Source organism: Agelaius phoeniceus, chromosome 17 (genome assembly GCF_051311805.1).
Source record: "Agelaius phoeniceus isolate bAgePho1 chromosome 17, bAgePho1.hap1, whole genome shotgun sequence".
In the NCBI taxonomy this organism is placed as follows: Eukaryota; Metazoa; Chordata; class Aves; order Passeriformes; family Icteridae; genus Agelaius; species Agelaius phoeniceus.
The window spans coordinates 7,449,529-7,467,317 of record NC_135281.1 but is presented as its reverse complement, the minus strand read 5'-3'; the positions used below and the strand labels follow the sequence as shown (position 1 = coordinate 7,467,317).

Here is a 17,789-nt window from a genome sequence, read left to right as displayed (position 1 = left end):
TGCATTAGCAAAATGTGGTGGAGAACAAAAGTTCACTTAAACTGAGCAACTTCAAGGAACAGGATTTGACACTCACAGACTCACAGGCTCACACAAAATACTGTTTGTTTCAAAAAAATCTGTCACTTAGTATTTACTGCACAGATAAAACAACCAGTCACATCCACCTGGAGACTGCATGGGGTATTTTCCACTGGAGAAGGAACTGCTGCTGCTTAATACTTCAACAGAGCTGGGCCACTCTCAGTAGTTAGTTTGCTTTATTCAAATGAGTTTACAGTGCAAATGCCTTAGAGCCAATAATAATAATTCCATGTATGTTACTTTTATTAAGCATATTGGACAACTGAAACCAATCAATCAATAAGCTCTATTTTCCAACATAATCATAAAGTTGATTAAACTACTCATACACTTACCACTCCATTTGGCAAACATTCTAAAAAAGAAGTTACCACAGAAATTGCCTCTAAAAAAGGGCAAGTTTGTCTTAAAAAGAATTATGAGTTAACCAGTTTTTCAACTTCAGAGTTGTTCTTTTGGTGAGGAATAAGGGTGCTTTTTGCCACAACACAAAGTTAAGTAATTTAAATAAACTTTTCTTGTAAATAAACTTTAGCAGTGGAATGTAGAAATCAAGCAGCATGGCTTAAACTTCCAGAAACTGAAGCATGAGCAGAGTAGTGCATTATGCTGATTATAATTGCTCTTTAAAATATATTACTTCATATCTAACTAAATGTTAACTTCTATTCAGTAGAAGGTTGTGGCTTTTGGACAGAATAGATAAATTCTTTTGTGCTTTGACAGCACAGCTGTAGTGAATTTTTAAAATGCAGTAATAAGATAACCCTGGTAAAGGTTAAAATAGAAAGATAACTGATAATTTTGGTGCTGCATCAAGCATTATGCAATACATAACTGTCTATCCAACTGCATTTTAATACCAACATACGAAACAGTAACTAAAGCAATAAATGAACATTTTGGCTGTCAGCAAAGAGTTCCCCACTGTTGTAAGCTCAGAAGGTGCAGGAACTTAACTGAAGTCTCTATTAGTAAGGACAAGAGGAGCCACTAAGGTCCAGAGATAGAGAAGCAGACAAACCCAGCTGGAGGTAATCTTCACCCACACGGCTGGCCACTTACTTGTCATGGTTTTGAAATCTGCATCAGGGCTAAAAAGTAAAAAAGTCCATTAGCAGACACAGAAAGCACCTCCCCCTGTTCCTTGGTACCTCTCTCATGAATCTGAAGTGAGGGCAATCCTTTGGGGCACTCCAATGCAAGAGCCTTTGTGAGAACACAGTGAGACAACTAAGCCAGCAGTTTCCTGTGGCTCCATCACAGGCTGTGGTTCCTGGAACCCAGTTTTCAAGCCTGCTTGCCCATGCTGATGTGCTGCCGTTCAAGGAGGTATTTGCTAATTTATACCATGTCCTGGGAGCAGTGGTTCTGAGCTGCAGCAGCAGAGGGCACGCCCAAGTGTTTCCAACAGATGTTGGAAATCCCATCTCTGATAAGCAGCACATAGGGCTGTCCCTGCACATCTTTCCCAGGATGGAGAGCCACTAACACAGCAGTTTAAAAGTTTGGCTTCTAACAAACTTTGCAGGAGGCCCCCTGAAACCAATCCCATGTGTATCCTTCCTGCTACTCCTCCAGCTGAAGAACAGCAGCCACACTTTCTGCCCTTGCAGCTCTGAAGTAGTGCCCTGGAACCACAGCTGCTGACTGTGTTGTGCTGCCTTCTCACACCTCAATTGAGTAACACTAAATTGAGAAGTCACAGCTCTACTGCAGCTGGCACAGAGACAGCCCCTTCACCAGCCTGGCAGGAGGAGGAGTCTCCCATCCACACAGAACCCATCCCCTCCCCTCTGGCTCTTACCTGTACCAGTTGGTGAGTGTCATCATGATGTACAGAGAGGCGAGGAAGAGCATGAAGTGGAAGAAGGTGTAGCTGTACTGGACACCGTCCTTCTCATTGTCCGTGACACGGCGCACCTCGCCCTCCTCGGCCGTGCCACTGCCTGTGCCCACGCTGTCCTCCAGGATGGCAGTGTCACTGCCTGACAGGGTCAGCTTGTTCACCTGGCTGTTGCTTGAAGAGCGGATGCTGCAGGGTGACCCAAACAGAGACGTGGTTAACAACTCCTTTTACAGGCAGCTGTGTTTGATAAGCAAGCAAGCAATAGGCCACAATGAATGTATGGGACTAGCAAATCATCCATTTCGAAGCATAAGGAAATTTCTCCAACTGTTTTCATCCAAGCTTTTGTTAACTTAATTAAACAGCATTCCTAGTCCCAGATCATAGAAAGGTGTGGTTTGGAAGGAACCCCAAAGATTATCTAGTTCCAATCCACCTGCTGTGGGCAGGGACACATTACACCTAGACCAAGCTGCTCACAGCTCCATCCAGCCTGGCCTTGAACACTTCCAGGGATGGAGCACCACAACTTCTCTGGACAACCATTCCAGTGCCTCATCACCCTCACAGTAAAGATTTTTTCCTAATACTTAATCTAAACTTACTCTTCCAGTTTCAGTCCATGACCTTGTAAAAGTCTCTCTCCATGGTCCTTGTAGGCTCCCTTCAGACACTGGAAAGCCACAATTAGATCACCCCAACCCAAAACCTTCCTTTCTCCAGGCTGAACAAACCCAGTTCTCCCAGCCTTTCCTCACAGGAGAGGTGCTCCATCCCTCCAATCATCTTGTAACACATGTTGTTTTGTTATCTGGATTGGGCTGACAAGGCTTATCCTCATGCACAAAGCAAAATGCAGGTTTATGAGCCACATTTGGCCTCAGGCCTGAGACGGCAGCTGGCTGTGAATAAATGCAGGTACATTTTGCAAAGGTTCAAACAGATTCAAACAAAGGAGGCAAACCCCAATTCTTTACCACTGGTTAGCAGTGCAGATCCTACCTGGAGTACAAGAGGCAAAGGACAAAGATAACCAGTCCAACAACACTCTGGGCATCCCACCACTGCAGGGACTTGGGTGGAGCAGGAGTGGCAGGAGGGACAGTGGCATTGGCTGGAACAGCTGTGGGTGCAGCGATCTGGGTGATGATGTTCAGCAGACTGGGGTTACAGTTTCTTTCTGAAAGGCATTTCAAGGCAGATTAGAGAGATGCCAGCATGTAGCTAAGAAAAGATGACAAGGTAAACTTGCAATTTTTCATTCCCTTTAACTGCTGATCTCTTTGATTCTCCAGAGGCAGAAATTGCCTGCAATATTTTTCCTGCCTGTGAACTAGACTAGAGTACAATAAATAAATAACATCAGAATGCCCTGACACTGTTTCTTTTTTCCCTCCCTCTAACACTCCAGTTTTGTTCTGCAAAGAGGCAGTTTGATGGTTTCAGTCAAGTCAGGTTTTCAGCCTCACTGGATTTGATTTGAACAGATCAGCAATTCCCACAGAGTGATCTGTAATAACCATCAACCTCTGCTTTCACACCAAAATATGTGAGTCAAGACAGAGTGCTGCTTACCAGGCTCATTGGACATGGCTGCCCAAGTGAGGTACATGGTGTAGAGTGTGATGACAGAGGACTGGAGGAGGCCCGAGCGAGGCTGATGTTCCTGTTCCAAAGCAGAAGAGCAAGCCAAGGTCAAAAGGGCAAGGTTTACCTGGAGTTGGAAGGTTTTACCCCACTACCACAGATAAAACTATTACTATCATGAAAACCATTGCTACTGGGCTTTGTTCTATGTTTGAAAGACTGGAAGAAATTCCTTAGAGTTATGTAATTTATGCAAAAAGCAACTCAAACAGAGGAAGAAAAAGCAAACCAAATCCTTTTTTTTGTGCCCAAGACTCAGTTACAGGCTGTTACTGAGTTAATCTCAACCTTTTAAAACAATTTTGTAGATGTGAATCTGGCATGTGATTTGAGAAATACCAGTTCAGAATCAAGTAACATGCAACTTTCCTCTTATATTAAACAAGTTTACCCCTAATTTCAAAGCCACAGTATTAAGCAAATAAATCTCCAGCTATTTTGCTACTCCCTAACAGATTCCTCTGTTCTGCCAGGGCCTTCACCACTAAAACCATGCCAGCAGTCCTCCACATGGAAACAAAGTCCAAAACCATGTTAGCTAAAAAAAGCCTCTCTTCAGGAAATGTGTCACTATGTAGTAAAATGGTTTCAGAGTAAGATTTTATTTTTAAGTTGCTAACTAGCATAGCTATGATAGCCAAGTTTTAAAGTTCTTATCTCTGACTGAACTGCTACTACATCCTTCTCACTTCCCTGCTTGGTATGTCAGAAGAAAAGAGCAGAGGAAAGTATTACCTGAACTTTTGGAAGGATAGAAACAATGGACACAGTAATGCACAGGATCATGTTAAAGCTTATGAAGAACTTGTTCTCAGTGCAGGCATCAGGCTTCGTGTAGAAAACGTAGAAGAGAATGACAAAAACCAGGGACAAGGCATAGAACAGGCTTGTACAGGACAACAGAGCTGGGGGGAAAAAGAAAATTTACATTACACATACAGTTTTAGTAGTACATCTGAGATGGCTTAATGTCCAGCTAACACTGCAAAAAGACACTCTTTCTTCCTCACCTGGCAGCCTGGGTCACCAAACCAGACTAGGAGAGTGCATTTTTGTAAGGTATGGCTAAATTTCTGCTTGGGCTCACTAAGCAGCTCAGAGAAAGTGTGCCATCAGGGGAACAGGACCTGCCTCTCAGCAGCAGTTTAATTAGTGTAACTGGTATCAGGCCACAGTGGCATAATGAGAAAGTGCTTTTGCACACTTCTCATGGACATTTACCTGCCCTAGATTCCTGTGCTTGAGGTCACCCATTTTTGTTTCCACTCTGTTCTTTGTAAGAAGCTACATAATGCTGTTGCAGCACTCTTAGCTATGAGCTAAGAACCACAACAATTAGCAGTTTGTAATTAGTGGCCAGCTGGGGAGCAGGCACCAAGGCACACTCAGTGTGGCACTGCAGCCACTGTCACAGACACAACTGAGCTCCTGGGGACACAGCAGAGCTCAGGTTTGAAGAGAACCAGGCTCTGAGCTCTGCACACACCCTGCAAACCAGGCAAGTGTGGTTTATTAGGACTGTCAGATGTGCTACTCACAAGCCTAAAATATTTCACATTTTATGGAACAAGAAAAAGGAAACACTGCTGCTATTAATTTCAGGAGTTTACAGCAGTGACTCAGGGACACTGTGCAGTTTAATTCTAGGTATGTCTGCAAACCAGTAAATGATATTCTGCAGGGTACTGGCCAGTACAAACAAATTCTTTACAGGCTAAGATTCTTACCTGCATACCAGCATTTGGAATTCCCCTCTTCCATCTTCTCAACCCAGCTCTCATTCCAAGAGTGAGCAAAATCCACAAGTAGAACCAACTGGATAAGAATGAAGCAGAAGGCTCCAGAAACACCAATCCAAAACCAAGCTAGAAAAGAGTGCAAGAAAAAAGGGTTAGCTTTCATCATGTGGATGCTACCTCTGTTTAAAAACAGAAAAAGTCTTGATTATACTGCAAACAAAAAATGAAAAAACCTGAAACTGTAATTAGAAATGCTGTTAATGACTTTGCCTCAATCTAGAGCATGGAAGGAATCCCAGCTCTTCAGGGATGCAGCCAATGCTGGTCAAGCTGAGCATGGGGATGTTCAGCCCAACACATTTTCAGAATGAGGCATCATCTAACATGTGGCATCTTTGTGTACATAAGTGCCATCATCCCACATTTCTTTGAGGGTCAACAACCCCTTCAGGTTTCTCTGATGTGGCCAGACAGTAGAGGTTTCCCACAGAGATTTTTCAGAGACTCTAGGGAAGTATTTAGCAGTTGTCAGTGTCCCAAGTTGCCCCCAGTCTAGTGTCAGAAGATCAGCTCAGTAGTGGCTGTGTCATGAAGTAGAAAATTATTAATAATCAAAACCTATTAGGTTGAAAAGGGATTTCTTATTGCCATAACTTCAGCTGGTCACCAAAATACTGGATGGACCAAGGTACTCCAACAAAGATGGGCAGAAGCTGCATCTTCTACAAAAGAACTTTCAGTATTGCCAATTAATCTGTGAAAAGGATTGACCTTATACAATTCAGAATTCCATGATGAACATCAACTGTACCTCTTGTGAAAGGCCCTTCAGGGATATAAAATGCTCCAACCATGATAGCCACGATGGCAGCTATTTTGAAGAACCAGAACCTTTAAAAGAAGATAGAAATCATAAATATTGGTCTTACTCCACACACAGTGAGTTCCCACTCAGCAGTCATGTGCTGCTACATGATCTGTAAGCAGCTTGGTCCTGCTCCAACCAGGGCTTTGGATCATATGATCCTGTTGACCAGGGAGGTTGAGGACTTCCCATCCCTGGCAGTGCTCAAGGCCAGGCTGGATGGGGCTCTGAACCACCTGGCCCAGTGGAAAGTGCCCCAGCCCACAGCAGGGGGTTGGAAGTGGATGGTCTTAAGGTCTCTTCCAACTCAAACCACTCTATAATTTTATGATTCTATGCTCTCCAAAGGTCCCTTTCCAATTAAATGATTCTATGATGATTCAGTCATCTAGCCAAAACTAACTCAGTTAAATCAGGGAATTGGAAATCAGAAACCAGTTTCTGCTGGCTGGGTCAGACTGGCCTTGAGAATGACCCAATGAGTGCCAGAGGCAGCACAAGGTCAGAAATATAAACCAGCTGCAATCTGACATCTCTATGGAAACACAGAGCACTGCCCTTTTGGTTACCCCACCTCAGTGTGGCACCCTCAACCAGCACACTGAACATCTTACATAAATAGGGAGCTTTTAAGGAGCCCAAAGCACTACTCTGTACTGGGTCCAAAAGAAAGCTGAAGCTGTCTGTGTATGCCTAAAGGAATTTCCACTGTGCTCAGCAGAGAAGCTGGAAGGAGGAAAGCAGCTGGAGGGAAGGGCAGCCAGCTGGCTCACACATACCCATTGTGTATGGAAGCTCTGGGGTCGTTACTGGTTTTCACTTCTATCATGAGCAGGGAGAGGAGGAAGAAGAACACGGCCATGGCAAAGCTGACACGATAGACAGCTCTGTACCCCACAAACACATCACAGCTGACAAAGCCCTCCAGGTGGGGGATCTGGGTGTGGAGCCCGTCGTCACAAAATCCGGGTATCTGGGTAAAGATAAATTCACATTCCATTGTGAATTTACATTTCATTGTGAATTTATGTCTGCATTTGCAAGGTCTTCAATCAACAAACTTCTGAGAGATGAGAGGAAAAAAAACCTTGTGCTCAGACCTCATTATCATCTGTCTCTCCCCATGTCAACACTCTTCACCCAGGAAGATTAAGATACCACAGCAGCAGGCCTCTGATAACAACTGACAGTCTCCAGGTCTGGTCAGATTTCAGAGACCAGGCACATACTAAAAAAGGAACATTCACAGAATTTGCTGTTTCAGCCAGAAGCCCTTCAGTACACCCAGCCTCTTAAATCAGGAACAAGGACACTTGGGTGTTTGTGTCTCACACATAATCCATTCCAAGTAAAGAAAATCAATAGTCACTGGCACAAGTAATGGCATTTAAAACAGTCAGAAAAAGATTTTCCCCCTCCATACCTTTTTCAGCTGCTCTTCCATGCCTGGTGCCAGCATAATGCAGGCAAGCGCAGTGCTGAGAAGGAGGAGGAAGGCATAGATAAGTCGTGTCACTGTCGAATTCTTGCTGTTGGGGCAACATCGGCACAGCAAACACGAGGCACCGCTGCACAGACAGGGAATCTGAAGGGCACAGAAAGGAATAGTAAGGGCATTCCCCTCGAAGCTGACACCTGCGCGTTAGGCGACACCGAGAGGAAAACCCGAGCCGCATTTAGAGACACTCCACTCCCGGCCCGCACAGATAAGCCGCTAATCGGTGTTTTTGTCAGCGCGTTTGCGAACACCCGGAGATAACCGAGTTTATCGGTCCGGGCTGCCCCGGGGCCTCGCCAGGGCGGGCCCCGTCCCCCAGCCACCCGCTTTGGCAAGGACAGGGCCGGCTCCAGCCGGGCACCGCTCTGCTCCGAGGGGCTGGAGCCGCCCCGGCTCCGGCGGGCCCGGGACCGCGCCCGCGGGGACTCCGCGTGGTCCCACCCCGGGCCCGACGCGGGCCGCCAGCGGAAGCACCGCTCCGGGCCGGCCGCGCTCCCCGGGATGTGAGGGTAGGTTCGGGGTGTGAGGGGCAGGCTCGGGGCAGGAGCGGAGCCCGTACTCACCCAGCTGGCCAGCGAGCAGACCCCGAGCACGGCCCCCATGGCGCCGCCACCGCCGCCCTCCGCCCGCTTCCTGCTTCCGCCCACTGCCCGCGGCCGGGGGCGGTGCCAGCCGGGCTCCGCCCCGAGCCGCCGCTGCCGCCGCTCATTGGCTGCTTCCCAGCGGGGGGACGGCCGCCCGCCAATGAGAAGGAGCGATGCAGCCCCGCGCCAGGGGGAGGAGCGGAAGGGTCAGCGAGGGCAGGGGCGGGGCGATGTTGTTTATCAACACTTCTTCCGCCTTCGCCGAGGGGAAGGGAGGACGCTGATTGGTCAGAAGGGCAGTGAATGGGCGGTTCCTACAGTGTGACAGCCAATGAGTGAGGCCGCTGGGCAGCACGGCAGCCGTTCCATAGCTGCCCGCGGCCGCTGGGGGCGCTCGGCGGTGCCGGGGCGCGCAGCCGTTGCCATGGCAGCAGCGCGGGTGGCGGGCACCGGCCTGCACCGGGGGATTGGCACCGGGCTGGCACCGCCCCGCCCGGCATTGTGACACAGCGCGCCGCCTTTCCCTTCCTCTGGGCACCAGCAGCCCGCCGGGCGCCTGGGCGCGGGTCGTGCCCCGGGTGTCTCCGAGCCCTCGGGCCCACGGGGCACGCCCGGCGCGGTGACAGACGTCACCGCCCGGTGAGTGACACCCGCGTCACCGTGACTCACCGGCGGCACCGCCACGAGCGGCATGCCGGAGGAAGCGAGCGGGGAGCCTTCTGCCACTTCATGTTGAGCCTGTGGGGACCGTGGTGCGAGCAGTGGCCGCGGCCCGGGGGCTGGCGACACTGCTGTCACCTGCCCTGCCAGGGCGCCAGGGACCTGCCCAGCCTCTCGAAGCTGTTTGAGCCTGGCAGAATGTGTAACTCATTCCCACTCTTGAGCGATCGTGGTAACACACACACAAAGTGCTTGTGCTCCAGAATTCACATCACACAGAATGTCCCAGGGTGGACAGATCCATCAGGATTGTTGCTATAGGACACGAAACAACACGAGTGCACGCGTTGTTTTTAAGGTGAAGAAAAGGGAAGTTTATTTTCTGATTCTAACGTTTATAGTCTTTTAAAAGTGACAGTGGATTGGAGGGTCAAAGTGCCACCTCTCCAATGACACTGGACAAACTAACAGTTGATCAAATTTCTCTTCTTCTATGAAAGAATGCAAAACAATAAGTTATTTACCAAAAGTGTGTGAGAAAGTTCGTTACAAGAATGTAAACATCAGAAAGCTTAGAAAATCTGAAAAAATCAGGGCGACACAGGATCATGGAGCCCAGCTCACAGCCCTGAGAATCCCAGAACTCACATCACACAGAATGTCCCAGGCTGGGACAGCTCCATCAGCATCATGGAGCCCAGCTCACAGCCGTGCATGTACAGCCCAGAATCCCACCATGTGCCTGGGACTGTTGTCCGAACACTCCTTGAGCTCTGGCAGGCTTGGGGCAGTGACCACTGCCTTGGAGAGCCTGTCCCAGCCTGTCCTTTGGGATGAAGAACCTTTTCCTAATACCACTTTGCTGCCCCTCTTTTCCTTTATGACTCACTGAGCGCTGTCCATGAATTTTGCCCTGTAGTGTTGAACTCTGGGTGGAAGTGGGGAAGCTCAGGAGCTTTTCAGAAGTGGAGTTTCTCAAGGTGACATTTCTAGAGCAGTCCACACCTGGCTCAGTTCATACTTGGAAGGTACACAGCTGCAAAAGCTGCAGGTGGGCTCCTTTAACTTGGGAGAAGAGGAAGCTGGAGGAGCCAGGTGAAAGGAGATGTTGTTCTGCAGCTGCCCAGAGCACGGTGCTGGTCTGGATTCCCAGCACAATGCACAGGCTGCAGCCTGGGGGAGTTGGAGAGGGACAGCTGAGTGATTTCACTCCTCCTCACAAACGTCTGGGAGCAAATGAAATGGATGAGAGTTGGCTGTGATGATGTAACAGCACAAGGATTTGACAAAAGTTTGCACAGAGGTTTAGGAAAGCAGTTTGCATTGGTTTTAATTGGCATTAGTGTTGCACAATATCACAGGGCAGAACTGACCAGCTGGGGTTACAGGATATTTTCTGGCTGTAACAGTTCCAGCTATTGCACATCACTTTACACTCTGTCAGACCCTTCACACAGTCCCTGCTCCCAAAAAACCTGCTTCCATCACAGAAAGGCACTAATAATCAGAATGACAGCTTTAGTGCCATCTGAAATTGCCAAGAAATGACAAAGAGCATCCAGTAAACCTGCCACTTATTTTCCACAGCAGTTTTAACACTCAGAATATATGAACACTATGTTAACAGTATCATCTCTTGCAATCAGCCTTATTCATGAGGACATACAGGTTTCTTTCAGAAAAAGGTCACTCCATAAATCATTGTAACTGTGCTTCTTTCAGATAATAGATGAGCCTTTACTTTATTGCTGATGTATTTTTATTACCCTTATGGTTGCACCAGCTGGATCTCTAAGAAGGCTTTTGCCATATCCCTGCTCCCTCACTGTTTGTTCCAGTGAATATACGCGGAATAAAGGCACAATCACAAATTCTGTGTTCCCAGTAATCCTGGGCAAATAACTCCAATACATTGGAATATTGTGTATTAGTAATGCAGCGATGAAACTCATCTAAATCTTGAACCTGCAAGTGTTTTCTTCTCAGGAAATTTATGAGACAAATAGTTTTGTTAAGTACTGGTGATCCTCCACTGGGTTATGCTGGGCACAGACAAAGGATGCAGATAAAAAGCTTTTTCCTTCCACTGTCCACGTAACAAGAGATTTCCAAGTGCTCATTTTACTTCCCAGCATAAACCCCCTCTGATTCTGCATCACATCACCTAAACCCCTCCATGTTTAACAGGAGATAAGGATGAAGTCAGCCTAAGGACTGTCAGCTCTGGGAACGAGACAGGATGTGGCAGGAGGTTATCCTGGTTTGTACAAAAATACCCTGCTCTGGTTTGCTAATCAGCTCTGGCAGCAGAAAGAAATGGTGCATCCCTTCTGTATCTATACATTACATCCCATACATATGTGAGCTGAAATGCCTAGAATAAACCCCGTGGAATTAGGTAATATTTAAAGGAAATGTGTCAGATTTAGTCATTTGAAAGCAGTTCTCTGCAGTTCCTTTGTGCAACTGAGCTCATAAAAAATTGTCACTCAAGCTTGTGCGTTAGTGCTATTCTTGTTACTCTCAAGGGTCTCCTTTCTGTGATAACAAAAACACAGAATTTTTCTTGATCTTCCCCTAAGTATGTGAGAGTTCCTGCTTTGCATGGGCTGTGTTTTTGCAGGTAATAGATCACACAGACACATTATAATTGAATAATCCTTTGACCATCCAGAATCTTTCAGTCAGGCGATGGGAAATGCAACTTGGAATGGCTGTGCCAAACTGCCTGTAAAAATTAAAAAATTATAATCAGACAATGTCTGTGTTTCTACAATAGCCTTGGCTTGACTCATATGCAGGTCTAAATATCTTACTGTGCTCTGACCAGCATAAACTTCCAAATTTAGATGTATTGGCAAACCTTTCTAATATAATCCTCCTAATTATTTGACTTCTGTAAAGTGTTTAGCTTTAAGCTACATTTACGTCTGTGCTTTGATTTGAGCTCCAGAGCATAAAGAATTACAGTTTTCTTGGAACAACTGTTTTTCCAGCTGTTTAGTCCAGAATTTGAGTTGAGCTCTGCCCAACTATTCAGCTTTTAAGCAGTGCTTTGAGAACAGCTATCAAAGCCCTCATCCATGAGGAGGTAAGTCATGAGATAATGGGCAAAATACTGCTATGGCTGGCACCACCAGTGGGTTTAATTAGTCTTTAAACAATCAGAGTTAACAGCTTCTACAAAGTCACAATGCACAGCAGGGTAGGAAGTCCTGCCAAGTATAAATATTGTAAAGTTTGTGGATGAGTTTCAGTGGTGTGTGATCTCCCTGGGTGCTGTGCACAGCTCGCTCAGCGCTGCCATGCAGACACCAGGGCCAGCTCTGCTGCCATTCCCTGGGGACACACAGGTGAGTGTCCCCAGAGCCTGGCTCCTCTCTGCACACAGCCTGGCTTCACACTCACAGCCTCCTGATGTGACACCAACAAAAATCAACCCACTCCATGCCCTCGAGTCTCCAAATGCACAAACTGATTTCTCTGCAGTCCTTTGCTCCTGATTTTATAAATCTCTTCTTCCCTTGACTGCGTGCTCTGTGACTGTATTAGCACCTGCCTCTGCACTTCTTAGGCTCTCTATTTTCCTATCATGTCATGGATACGTGAGTCATCTTATTTGTGATCTGCTGAGCTGAGTGAGAGTCATAGTAGAGTTGTGTGCTTCAAGGCCATTAGTAACGCAGCTAAAACTTGCATAATATATTCTTCTGTGTCTAAATCCCTGAGAGATTGAGTAACTGTTTTCTTTTTCACCCCAAGTGACTATGCAACTGGATGAGTCACTGCTGTTATGATAGAAGGAATTGTAATCTCTGTGTCTTTCCAGTTCTGTTTGGCCAGAAATTTATTTTATTGGACACCTTTGTTCAATCTCCTCTAAGTCTTTATATGTCACCAGAGACCTTTTCACTCTCTTCAGTTCCCTTAAGATCATGTGCTCTGGTCTGGAAACTGCATTAGTTTAAGTTATTGGTGAAACAGATGGAGAAAAATGTTCACCTTAATATAATACCCTGGAATGATATTACTGAGCTCTTTCATCTCATTGTTTATGGAAGCATTCATGGAACTTAAATGTATTGAAAAGTATTTAAATAAAATTAAATAAAAGCTTATATTAAAAAACCCTGTAACAATAAAACATAAACAGAGATAGATTGGAAGAAATATTTTGCACAAAAGATCTGCAGTGACATCTGTGAATGAACCATGGAAGGCACTAGCAACAGATGGCTGGTAAAAAGGAGGAGGAAGTGAGCAGTTTCATGATAGGTGAATGTGGTACCCTGCAAACAGCACAGGGTCCCCAGGGGTGCAGGATCTGACCCAGATGGGGCTGGCACTGTTGGATCAGCCCCAGCCCTGGGCTGATGTCAGCTGTACCTGTCCCAGGAGGAGCCTTGGAGCCAGAGGCATTGCTGGAGCTGGCACCTTCCCCTCCCAGCTCAGCAGAGCCAGCACCAACCCCTGCTCCCCTGGCAGAGCTGAGCTGGGCTCACTTTGGTGCTGGAGCACCTCAGGCTGTGCAGGGAATTGAGGACCAGGCTCTTAAGTACCCACTTCAGGAGAGGGTAGCCACAAACCAAGCCAATCTTCACTTGAGCATTGCCAAAGCATACTTATAAATGTTGCAGAGTTTATAGTTTCAAATGGTTTCATGCCTTCTCCTTGCTTGATATATTATCTTTTTATTCAGGCAGGATTTATTTCCCCTGTCTCTGTGACCCCATCTCTCCCCTGAGAGCCTGCACTGAAATCCAGCTGGCCAGCCTTTGTGTATCAGCAGAACAGCTTCTAGTGAAACAACAGTGGGAGGAAAAGTCAGGAATTTCTTGACTTAATCCTGCCTTGAGCAGCAATGAGTTGTGTGGCTTTAGGTGAGCCACAGGACTATGTGAGTCAATATGCAATATGAGAAAAGGGGCATATCCCAGACTCATGGCAGACTCCATTCATTCATCTTTAAATGCAGCTTAAAATCCTATGAGTGCCTGATCCAATTTTTTTTCTTGCACTAAAAAGAGCAATACAGAATCATACTGGCCATGGTAATTTCTCTAGCTGGAGATTTTTTCCCCTTCTTTTCCATTGTCCCCCCCACTGCTGCTTTCCAAGATGCTCTGAAGCCAGTGAAATAGTTCTTTCTCATAAATCTTTTAAATCATGTAAATCCTCCCAGCGTACCAGCTGACATTTCAGATGTTGCATTTTTGCATTGGTGCCAGGAAGCTTTGAGCATGTTACAGTTGCTTATATTGTTATATTTTTTTAAAGAAGGCAAAACAGTTCCTTCCTCTTGTGTCTCCAGCAGAGACTGTTTCTCCTTGAGAAAGGAGTTCACATGATCATATAGATGCGTCAGATAAATCCCTTCCCACGTTTGATATTTGCTAAGTTGAATGATTGTTATTCCAAAGCCATAGCTGGGATGGTTGTGTGATTTAACATCTCCAGAGCACTTTTTTCTTCTATTCACAAGCTTTAGAGAAATAATCTAAAAACTAAAACCTTAAACTTAAGAGAGACTCAGTAACCAAACACTCTCAGCCGTGTTATCTTCATAAATATTTCTCCCTGTTTGTTTGTTTAAAGTTGGCCAAGAGTTCCAGAAATACTTTTCAGATAACCAAAATGGGCATCCAGCTCAGAAAGGAACTCTGTATTTAGAAACTCTGAAATACTACTGGGGGGGGGTGGCTGTGCTGTTAACTCTTCTCTGGTTGTTCTGAACCTCTGTGGCATTGGGGAATGAGTCATGAGATTCTTCTTTATCTAACTGTCTTTCCCATCCCAGATTATTTAGAAGTAAAAGTGCACTGGGGAAGTGTAATCATACAATGCCATGCTAGTCACATCTCTGGGTTCAATAGAGCTGTTGCCCAAGAGGGTGTAAATCAAATGGTTTGCAGAAGGCAGTGCAGGGCAAGAACTGACAAGGCTCAGCATTCACAGCGTCCACATGCACTGGGGGCAGAAACAGGCACAATCTCAATCCTGGAAGGGAAGGAAGGGGAAGAACTGAGGGCTGTGTGTTGGTTTATCAGGGGATCTTACAACCAGCTTCCTGCTGCAGAGCACACTGGAGAAAGCTGAGCTGCAGATGCACGCAGCCGTTGTACAGCACGTCGAGTGTGTTGTGCTCCTGCCAACCTGAGCGTCGCCGTAGGAAACCAAAGCAGGTCACAGTGCTCAGCCTGATGTACCCAGGCGTCTCAGTGGCAGAAACAGAGTCACTTCCCCCTGCTGCAAATAATAGCTCAGTTCTGAATTTGTGGGTTTTTTGAGATAATGGCAGAAATTTCTTCTGACTCTACAGGACAATTTAATATTTTCAATTAAAAGGCGTGCTGGTAAACTGTATTTCTTACCTTGTTTTTCAGGGCTTGTGCAGAACCCAATGCCTGGACAGGCCCACAGTATAGTTCTAGTGGATATTTTCTTTTCAAAGCTGTTTTTTTCATGTATTTTGTATCATTACAGTCTTCAAACAATTTGATGCAAGATCCATCACGGCAATGCCCCTGTGTGTTTCAGTGTATGCCACACTAACAGTGGGTTCTGACTGAGAAATAGTCCCTGCAAGAACTGAGCTCTCCCTCCAGCCAGTGAAGGTGGACAGACAGGATGAATTACTCCCTGATACCTGATCTACCACCCTTCCCTTAGTCCTGGCCTCTATTTACTGCCACGGGAACTTTGATGTCTTATTTTTAGAAGAGCTTTTGTGGTTTTAAAATTAAAGTCTGATTGTAGCTGGGTATTAATTTCAGTGAAAAAAAATAACATGGAAAGCTTGACACATGCAGGTCAGCAAGAAACATGCTGGGCACTGGGAATATCAACTCAATTACCTGTCTGTAGGGTTTCAAATTTGCTTGGTGTTTTATGGTTAGGCACCAGCTGATGTGAAGATGTTGCTTAACTGAAGAGTCATTATTTACCATTAATAAAACTGATACCATGACAAATTCCTTATGGCGTAGATGTGCTATCATATCTTGGCAACGGTAGCAGAAGAAATTATTCTGCCTGGCTTGCAGGCTTGTCTTCATTGTAAAAAGAAAAATAATGAGGCTGTAATTATCCAGCTTGGAACTAAACGAACCCAACGGAAAGTGCTGAATGATTAAAGATGACTCCTAACTGCTTCCCAAATGTGGCTGTGTGGATCCCATCACTGACAGTGCCAGCTCCTGGCTCTCTCTGGGCTGGATCCATGGCCAGGAGGCACAGCTCACTTGTTTGGACTGTGGTGGTGTCCCAGTTTGAAGCACCGTGGAACAAACAGTGGTAAATATTCCACAAGCCTTGCCAAAAATGACCTGCTTACATGAGGAAGTCAGCATGCAGCAAATTGGGATGAAATTCAGAGCACACAAACCCCTCCATATTGTTTATTAGGATAAAGAACCCTATCATGTAGTGGTTTACTTTAAAATAATAATTATTTTGCACATGGGATCACACACTTCTCCCTGCAACATCCAACATTTCAATATCAAATTTATCAGGTTTCTGTAATTCTACATCTTAATTTTATCTAATAAGCCAGTAGATTAAAGAGTCTGTTTTTCTCTCTTGTGCAAATAAAGATGGGAAAAGCAGGTCTGTTTCTCTATTAATGCTAGTTCTCAGTTTCATACAATTTCTTGCTAACCAGTAACACAACATCTAGCAGACTTACTTCCCAAATTAGTTCAGATACTGAAAAGCTGGTGACTCTTTGTCTTCAGGACAGAAGTGGTGTGTTTGCTGGAGCTCTTGGAGAGTTAGGGATGAACTTCCCCTGCAATGAAGAGGCATAGAAAAATCCTACCATGTGCCTAGCTGGCTACATGCATGTTCAACTCATCCTTGAAGACAGATGAGAGTCAATAATATTAATAATGATAAATTACAGTGCCTGGATACTTGGATAAATAATAACTAAAAGAGCCTCTTAGCCACAATAAAGTTGATTTTCCCTTCTGGTCACTCAGTTTGGGCCCTCTTTCCTGCAGGAAAGCAGGTAATGCTACTTCTTGTTTGACCTGCAGGATCTTGTGCTGGTTGCCATAGAGATGGAGAGCTGAGACCCTTTTGTGTTCAATTCTGCACTGCAAATGCCTGTTTGGTACCATGTCCCCTTGTCAGCAGCTCAGCCCTGCCATGGGACACTGTCCAGTGTGTTGTAGAGGTTTCTCCCTGGAACAGGGTGGGCAGCACATCAAAGAGGGTTCAAACACAGAAATGTGTCTGTCCATACAGAAATAACAGCACAGCTGTCACACTGATGGCTTGCTGCATACCTGACAGGTCACATCACTGCCACCACTGCTGTGTGAGTGAGGAGCCATTGGGCACCACTGCAATTTGGGCAAAGGCTGCTTTGGGTGGTGACTGGCATTTACTTCTCACTCAGAGGGCAAGGAACCAGCCCCAAACACAGAATTTAGATCAAATACAACTGAAAGTGTCTGGCCCAAGAGACACTTTCAGTTTCTTTTATTAAAGGGTCTTCTGCAAGACATCTCTGTGAGATATCTAACTTGGGATGGTGTGGAGCTAAGGTTTTAACATATAGCTCCAGAAAGCTGTTGCCTATTTAAATATTATTGCTAGATTGTTCTTGCATTGGATAATCTGAATAAGACCCTTGATACTTTGTCAGGCCAAGTTTTACAAAGCTGAGAGCTTTACAATTGCTTGAAATATGTTATAAAAAGAAATTATTTTATCCATAAAAGTGAATGGCAACAGGGATCTGTATGAAAACTTTTAACTCTGTCTCCAAAAAGCCATAATCCTGCATGAAAGTGAAAATTTTACACCTGTCCAGAAAACCTCAGCCCGACTTTGGGAAAAAGTAAGAATCTGGAAC

At 45.6% G+C, this 17,789-nt stretch overlaps 1 protein-coding gene across 1 annotated transcript; it reads right to left on the bottom strand.

Annotated features, from left to right (window-relative positions):
• Positions 1–243: 243 nt before the first annotated feature.
• Positions 244–8,389, bottom strand: SERINC3 (serine incorporator 3). The gene is made up of 10 exons (XM_054644271.2): positions 8,246–8,389; positions 7,608–7,769; positions 6,964–7,157; positions 6,131–6,210; positions 5,308–5,445; positions 4,316–4,485; positions 3,509–3,599; positions 2,936–3,113; positions 1,892–2,119; positions 244–1,178 (listed from the first exon to the last, which is right to left on the bottom strand). Exons 1-10 carry the CDS (start codon positions 8,282–8,284, stop codon positions 1,040–1,042), a joined length of 1,419 nt encoding a protein of 472 aa, XP_054500246.1. The 5' UTR covers positions 8,285–8,389; the 3' UTR covers positions 244–1,039.
• Positions 8,390–17,789: the final 9,400 nt, after the last annotated feature.